The sequence below is a fragment of the Apteryx rowi genome, unplaced genomic scaffold (genome assembly GCF_003343035.1).
Source record: "Apteryx rowi isolate R43461 unplaced genomic scaffold, aptRow1 scaffold_56, whole genome shotgun sequence".
Classification (NCBI taxonomy): Eukaryota; Metazoa; Chordata; class Aves; order Apterygiformes; family Apterygidae; genus Apteryx; species Apteryx rowi.
Window position 1 is genome coordinate 2,355,710 of NW_020450827.1, and position 8,882 is coordinate 2,364,591.

The 8,882-nt window shown below is 40.1% G+C and overlaps 1 protein-coding gene across 1 annotated transcript in view; it reads right to left on the reverse strand.

The window, feature by feature from the left end:
- LRRTM4 (leucine rich repeat transmembrane neuronal 4) overlaps positions 1–6,441 on the reverse strand; it is a 215,295-nt gene extending 208,854 nt beyond the window's left edge. Inside the window, exons 1-2 of the mRNA XM_026081690.1 lie at positions 6,348–6,441; positions 3,913–5,498 (exon numbers count right to left, since the gene is read on the reverse strand). Coding sequence (XP_025937475.1) covers positions 3,913–5,498; positions 6,348–6,441 — 1,680 coding nt within the window. The remainder of the gene's footprint in view (positions 1–3,912; positions 5,499–6,347) is intronic.
- Positions 6,442–8,882: the final 2,441 nt, after the last annotated feature.

Sequence of the window (8,882 nt, forward strand, 5' to 3'; positions counted from 1 at the left end):
CTGGCAAGAGAGGAGGAAGCAGAATTCATAGTTAACATGATTTTGTGTGACTGACTGAGCACATATGAATAGAAGTGACAACTGCCCTGGTTTTCACTCCAATGAAAAACACAAGAGCATCACAACAGAGACGTACTTACATGTGAACAGGTGGGCTTGTTTGTCAAACATTAAGGTATGGATAGACAGCAAGAAGCAAATGTGTAAAAAGTAACATCACAGGGTCTGTGTCAATTGTCTCTCAAAGGGTTTCACATCAACTGTGCTTAGAAAAGATGTTCACTTGCTTGGTTGGTTGATTGCTTTTTCTTTTATAGCTGAGAAATAGTAGATGAATAATCTTCTAGCAAAAACAAGGAAACATTTTTGCAGCAAAGTTCCTTCTCACCACATAACTTCATAGTGTGCTATATGCAAATATTTTGTGTGTGTGATATGTACGAAATACATAATATTTCAGCTTGGTTTGTGAACTTGCTTTTTACTGCTCCCACATCTTCAGCAAATGTACAAATAAATACGCAAGAGAGAGGAAAGAATATGCACAGGCACAAAGCAAAGATCAAAATGAGACAGCAGCAGTCTGCTAACTGGATGGTGAGAGCCAAAATCATAAGCATCCAGTTACCTTAGAAAGCCTTGCCAATAGACTAAATAGAATACCATGGGCCAGGTGTCAGTGATTATAATCCCACTGGTGCCAAGAGAATTACTCCTATTTACAGGTCTGACTCTGGCTGTCTTTAGTACAAGAAATAACTCAAAAAGCATGGACTTGAAAAAGGAGAAATGCAGATTGAACCTGCCATTCCCCTACTTGCAGTATAAGACCCAGTACAGCGCAGCTCTTGAACACCTCTGCTGCTTTTTTATATGCTAGAAATCCCCCTGAAGTAAAAAAAATAAAATTTAAAAATTTAAAAAAAAATTAAAAACCCTGCTCATGCTTAGCTGCTGTGAAAATGAACCTGAATAAATACCTGAACTTGCTATTTCCAAACCAGTACTACCACAAAAAAAAGTGGTTTATGTCTGAGATGAGCTGGACACTTCTAAAAACAAGATCAGTACTGGGAAAGTAACAGGTATGGCCACACAACCCTAGGACACCCTCGGAAACCATTCATTATCACCAACTTCTACCAACGGAAGATTTTCAGGCATCTTTCCCACGTTAAAATGGAATTAAGCCATAATTTCTTTCCAGCAAAACAGACAGGTTTTTGAACACCTAAGGTGCTTACAGGGGAGAACAGGACTGTGTGCGTGGGGAGAAGACACCTGAAGGCACGCAATGACTTAAAAAATATTAATAAAAATGTAGAACCAATAAGAAGTTAAGCAATTAATTCTGAAAAAACCCTCTGCCTTCATATTGATAACCAGACATTCTTCTCCCCTCTAAATAGTCCTTTTTTGGGAAAGCTCCGTCTGAGCACGATGAATGAGCCAGCCAGACCTATAGGAGGATGGCCCTGAGCTATGCCTCGCTCATACAAAATAATAATTTTTCAAGAAGTATGTATGTCTGGGTAAATTAAGTATTAATAATGAGGTGTTCCATTTTCTTTTTTTCCCCAGTCATAAAACCTTTTCACTGCTGAAGATACCACAAAGATTTTTTCATACAATTTGTGAGTACTGTACAGTGCATATCTATCCTTTTACAAGTGGAATCTTGTAGCTATGGAGACGAAGAATGTTAAATCCAAGCTGATGATAGTATTTCAGTGGGGGCTTATGGTTGTTACACGTGTCTTCAACTATCAGCTGTTTTACGTCTCCTGAAGTCCTCTGTGCTAATAGCCAATGGATAATAAATCACCTTGCAAATACAGAGTGTACTTCCTAGCAGTCACAGTCTGGACAGCACCATTACGTTTAATACAGTTTTACCATGATTTATACCACATCCAACAATCCCACAGACAACAGGATACACAGCATGAGTTCGGCAAACTTAAGTAGCAGCTTAAGTTTACATCCCTGAACAGAGTAAATGAGTAAAATTGGTCCTGTACTGTAATAGCACCTGAAAGCTTCAGGTGAACTGGGGTCCCCTTGTGTTTAATGCCGTATCTAACGACCGACATTACCATGAAGAAATTATGCCATACTGACCTTCTGTTACTAGACCTGGAAGGACTCTTTAGCTTCTTGTTTATCCTCCATAATCCAAATTATCTGAATTTCAGTCTCCCAAACAACATCAGACACACTGCATCTTCTGTGCACTAGGATCATGATCCAAATTCCATTACAGATTATGGTTACATTTGATGGACTTTCAATTACAGCACAGGGATTCAGCTGTCCTCCAAATCACACCAGTGTAAATTAAACAGCATTTTATTGAAGCTAATGAAACTTCAGTGGTGTTAAACTTGAGCAACAAGAGGAGACAGCCCTTAAGGTCAACTTCCTGCTCCGTGACATCCAGTGAAATGCAGAATAACTTTGTGTCAGATATTGTCCACTTGTGCTGCTCACAAAAACAAAAAAACAAAAAACCTTCGTAAACATGATACTAATAAAAATTACAAGGGTCTTTGTTTTTGAAGACGACACTGCTCCAGAGAAAATAACCCCAAATCTTTCACTTTTATTTTGTTCTTACCCCAGCTCTTTGGGGTCCAAAATCAGCTAGGGGTTTCATGTGCCAAATCTAAGATCTCTTAAAGACGCTCTATTTTCAAAAAGTGCAAAACATCCACCTGCCAGAAATCAGGATCACAGAATTGAAGCCCGTTAAACGCTACTCGATTTTAACACATCTTTCACGCTGCCTGTCAAAGACATTGGTCAAATCTACTCTAATCAAACCCAACCTGAGGAAATGGATATGAATAAATTTCAACAGGCCTATAAACATTTTCAGGCAGGATGTCCACAACCAAGGAAGCAAAATCCACCACAGTCCCCTAACGCCACGTCACATGCAGGGTTAAGTAAAAAGTACTGAAATGTAATCATGCAAATCCTCCTTATAAGGCAGAAATAAGCAACGATATTCAAAAGTAAAACCATTTCTTACACATGCATTAGCAGAGAAAGAGTCGTTTACAACACAGCAGTGAAAAAGTATGGTATTTTCTTGGCAAAGCTGAACAACAGACAAAGAAACAACGAGGGCTTTCCTATTTGTATTTTCCATGTACTTATTGAGCAAAAACATGGTCTTACATGTGTGAAACTATTAACTCTAATAACCAATAGAGTTGTCTCACAAGCTAAGCCTTCATTAACATCTGAAAGTTTACACGAAAACAAAAAAAAATCCAATCCCTCCCTCCCAACCCAGATATTTGCAGATGTACTGTTTGACTTATGTCCTTTATAAGGCTCAAGTTCAGCAAACTTAATAAGGAAGCATGTATGTTCTGCCTTACCCAGTGACACAAGTGCTTAACGCTAAAGTTGTGTTAAAGTCCTGTGATCCTTAGATTTATTTCTGAAACAAACGAAAAACGCAGGAAATCTTGGGCATTATCATTAAATAGATGAGAACACCCTCGAGATTTGACATCAGGCCTAGAGTAAAGAGGTTTCCATATTTTTTTTAAAACAGAAAAGATTCTCAAACTCCTCTCTTTCTACCAATATGTAAAAGATGAGACTCTTCTGAAGCCACTGATAACACAATGGGTGCAAATGAGAAGAGAATAACAACTGACTTTATCACAGTTGTTTACTTCAACTTAATCCATTCTTGGATAAGTTTGAACTGTTTGAAATAATCACTGTCACTTCCCCAACTGTTATAATTTAATGAGATCACATTTCACACTGAGCAAACCCCAAATCAAAAGAGCTCATTAATCTTTCTAGTGATTAGAGACACCTCAAGATCTTCAAACATTTACCTCTCCTTCCCAGCAGCTGAAATGGTTTTAGGAGGATCATGGTTCATACCTCACATTCCCTGGAGCCAGAGATGGTATATGTGCAGGGCCCAGATCCATTAACTGATACATCCATGGTCTCAGAGTTTGTTGGCTTGTAGTCCACGTAATACTCCTGTAAAGGGGAGTTCATTTGTCTTTCAGACTCTCTGGCCTTTTTCCTTCGCCTCTTCATGAGAGAGTGCTGCTGGAGCTGTTTCATGCTGGCTGGATAACGCTTCCATGACACATAGATAACCAACAAAATCATGGCCACAGAAAGAAAGAGGGCCACACTCCCAGCAATTATTTTGTGAAAGGAAACATGCTCATACTCTGGTTCCACTCCAGGTGTTGGGAGATCTGCAAAAGTGGTTGGCATAACAGATGTTGGTTGATTGCTTTCCAATTTGGAAATGGTTGGTTTAGGAATAAAGACAGGTCTCTGGGCGGTTTTAGGTGCCTGATACGACCTCTCAGTAACCACCACCTGGATTTCAGCACAGATATTATATGTTTCCACAGCATCGCTCACCTTTTCACCCTGGATATGTTTAGGGCCTGCACATATCATAGTGCTTTCTTTATTTCCTTTGAAATTCTTAAGCCAAGTAAACAGCGGGCAAATGCTTCGAGTACATTCCCACATATTTCCAGACAGAGTGATGGAGATGAGTGAGATCCAGGTATTGATGGTCTCCTGAGAGATGTTGGTGAGTTTGTTGGAATCCAGGTTCAGCTTTTGCAGGTTGGGGAGGCACTGGAACGTCCCAGGCTCTATCCCTGTGATGTCATTTCCTGATAAATCCAAGTTGTGCAAGGAACTCCAAGTCCATGTTAACCCTTGGCTAACAGACCGGATCCTATTCCACTGCAAATAAATGGAGCGAAGGTTGAAGAGGCGTGGAAAGTGGGCAAAATTGATCTTAGAAAACTGGTTGTGCTCCAAATGGAGCTCTGTCAACTTCAAAAGGCCAGCGAAAGCATTTCGAGATAAGCTCCGCAGGCGGTTGTAGCCCAAATCCAGAAAATCAAGGTTTCGGCAATCTTGGAAAACTCGGATCGGCACCGTTTTCAGCGAGTTGGATCGCAAATGCAAGATCAAGAGTTTACGAAGGCCCTTAAACTGCTCAGACTGCAATACCTGCAACTTGTTGTAAGAGAGGTCCAGATTACGGAGGTTGGGGACTGGGTGAAATGTTTTGTTGTGCAGATGGGTAATTTTGTTGGAGCTTAGAATTAATTCCTTCAGCCTGCGGATCCCCTGAAATGCATCCTCATCCACGGAGCTGATGTAATTATGGTCAAGATAAAGCCATATGAGCTGATTCAGGCCAGCAAACTGATTCGATTTAAGCTTCTGAATGCTGTTGTACCGTAACGATAAGCCTTGGGACCCTCCAGAAATATTCTGAGGGATGTCTCTGAATGCATGAGATTCGCAGTACACAATCTTGCCATCGCATCTGCAGTTCTTGGGGCAAGCTCGCTGAGCCCCCGCAAGCATAACAAACAGCACCATAGGAAGTAGCACTAACACCACACTCATGCCTCTCAGCTGTTTAATTAAATGGAAACCTACAATATTAAAAAAGAAGACAAATGCGCATTGTAAAGCTACCAAAATAAATCACCAACAGATTACTACCATCACTGGGCTTTCTAATAAAATATTAGTGAAACACTGGATTTTAAAGGCAACCTGTTTGCCTCCTTTCTTGCACTGTTTGTTGTATAAATGCCTGTGCTTTAAGTTTCTGGCTTGCCATCTCTGCTGCCCACACCATCACCAGTATCACTTCTGTTATTCAATTACTTTTGTGTGATTTATGATCCCTTAGAAGGATCAGGAGCCTGTTCTCTATTCACTTGTTCTCCTGTATATCATCTCTCAATGTAGTTGGTATATCCTTATCGCTAGATGCTGAGGTTTTAACAATAAACATATTTGTCAAGTCACTGTGCTGAATGCTCCATAGTGCTGGAAAGGAAATGAGCCAAAGCTTTTGGTATTTATGTGTTGTTAAACGTTTCCTTAATAAAAGCAACTACAAGTTCAATTCCACTCAAAATTACTGTAAGGAGTACAATGCAAAATCAATTTATCATAAAGTTTGACCCACCTTTAAAATGTGTACTTTTTGTAAAAAATGAAGCAATAAGCAAAGCTTTACTTTTTGCATTGGGTGATTTTTTTTTTTTCAGAGTAGCTGTATTTTCATGTACGTAAAATATATAAAGAGATGTACAGAAATCAAGTTCAAATACTAGGGAAGCACACCATTTAACACTAGCATGGGACCCCAACAGCTAGATATTGGTAACAGACATATTACTTTAAAAAGGATCATAGTCTTATCACATATGCATACAGTTATCTACATAGCTGTCAAAATCTAAGCATTTACTACCTTGTATATACATTTATTTCAAATACTGTATGCAAATACACATACAAACACTTACATACAAACAATGCTTTAAGAGCAGCAAAATGTAGAAACTTTAGGGGGGCATATCCGTATTTCAACTCCCCTCTCTCTTCTACAGCTCTACTCATTCTGAGATTTTCCATTTCAGATGTCAAATTTATCATATAGTACCAATGCTGTTATGTGAGGACAATCACATTTTCCACATTCTTTGAATAATTATGAAAGGGGCAGGGGGGAATCCAACACACGTACACACACTTTCCTTAGTTTGTAATAATTTTAGGACTAATGTCTCTGTCCAGAATTGCAACCTTGCTAATAATTAAGGTGTATTCTTCCAATAAAAAATATTTTAAGGGCCAGTATCTCCTCTACAAATAATTACTTTATTTGTTATACACACACACACTCTCACTCAAAACCAACCTCGTGCTGCAGTTATTTTTTCCAATTTTAAACCAAGAGGCAATCAGTAAAATAATTCCTAATCTAAAATGCCCCTGACTATATGTCTCTGCCTTTCACTTTAATGGTTAGATTTTTAATTTAAATCCTCATCTTTTGCTTCTGCCTATGTGCCAGCAGCAGCCAGCTAGAAATATGTTCTGGCTATTATAGACTTTGGGGGTGGGGGGGAAGGAGGGAGGGAAATAAACCTGTCACACTTGAGAAAATAAGACTGGCAAATGACTGCTGGAAATCTAGCAGCTCTATTAGGGGTATCTTTTCAAAGACCAAATGAGCCTTTTCAAAACCACCTATACAACAAAATCATCCCCTCCTCCTCTGCTTCCCACTTGCTGCAAAGTGTTAACAATCCTTTCTGACAGCCTGAATAATATCTCTACAGGCTGATCTAATATGAATATAAATCCAGAAGAGATTTTGTGTGAGCATGCCTCATGCATATATGTACTTATCTATATATGTGCAGGTGTGTGGGTGGGTTGCACAGACAGTGAATGTACTCTCTACAGTCCTTAACTCGGTGCATGCATTTACAGATTAATTACATATAAAAGCACTGCAGGAGGAAAGGTGTGTGTGTATAGGGGGAGGGGGGATACACGATCTAAAAATACAATAGCAAGTACAGTGAGTCACCTGGCAAAGGAATGCACTGCTGCTGTTTAGACTGTTTCCCCCTCTTGAACAGCTAATAATCCAACCGAAAAACACAAGGTACAGCTGCAGCTGTGCTAACAAACAAACAAGAAAAGTTCACTTACCCATCCTTTTGTCACCAAAAAACGTCCTCCTTTTTCTCTCTCCAGCTGCCGTCTTCTCTCTCTTTCCTTTTTGCTTTCCCTTTGCCTCTGCCTCTCGCTTTTTAAAACTGGTCTCTTTCCTTTAAACCATCAGAATCCTCATGTCACAGCACGGCTGCCACTCGCATCGCCGCCAGCCAGCGTGCATGCCAGTAACCCCCACAAAGTTCCCTAAGGAGGACAAGCAAGAATTTTGGGGGTGAAGAAGGGAAAGGATAGGGAAGGGGTTGGGGGTGGGGAAGACAGGACTAAGGATGGAGGGGGGTGGGGGGTAGGGAGGGACTCTATGCTCTGAGAGCCATTGTGTAAGTCATCAGAGAGCCATCAGCATTAATTGGCAATCTGCAAGTAAAAGCTTATAGCACACCGGGAAGGTAAAGCAACTTCTCTGGGAGGAATCAAAAAATCTTTCCCGGTACCTAGCATTTCTTATTCTGCTGCCTTTTGCCATTCCCAGCCACAGCAATCCATCCTCCAGCTTTCCAGTTCTTGAAGCAAGCAGGCCTTCTGTGCTGTGCAGGACCCCAGGTTAAAAGCTATGCCGGACAGGTTTATCCATCTAGCTGGTCAGGTTTAAAGTGTTTTGTAGCTGTGCTGAGAGGTAGCTCTTGTCTAATTCGGAAGGCTTTCCAGAGAGCGACGACGCTTTGGAGCTTGTTGGTGCTAATGTTCTAGTTTGTGATACACTGAGTGCCCTCCACTGGAGAAAACAGATCACACATTAAAGGCATGAACAATTGATCCTGTCATTGCTATGCAGACTTTCCTCTTTCAGAAAAGAAAATTAAAGACACAGTATTGCTTTGCCCACCAGCATCCCAGTCTGGACCCCTTTGCCTTCCCTAGCCTGCCGAATGTTTATATTGTGGATTTTCTTGCAGTGAGTGTAAAGCACTAAATAACACACCTGTTTCCCGGGCATTCGGCAACGTGATCTTCTTCTAATCCACCTGACCTGAATATTTTTCTCATGCACATTACAAACTGTTTGTTTTCCCTTATTCACTGGGTGAGAACAGGAAAAAGAGTGTTTGCAGATTAAAAATGAGTCATGTTAAAGGGTTGGGGAGCATGAAATATATAAATGTGCATCATCCACATAAAAAGGAATTTAATTAAATGCACCAAATCAAAATGTAAACACTGAAAACCATGATTTGGGTTTTTTGGGGTTTTTGTGGTAATTTGGCTAAGTGCTTTCTATCAGAAACATATAAAGTTCAATATATAATGCAGAGCTGGTAATGCATAATTACTGACACCTCTTTTCTTCTAAATCTCTCTTCTCCAACCCTCCC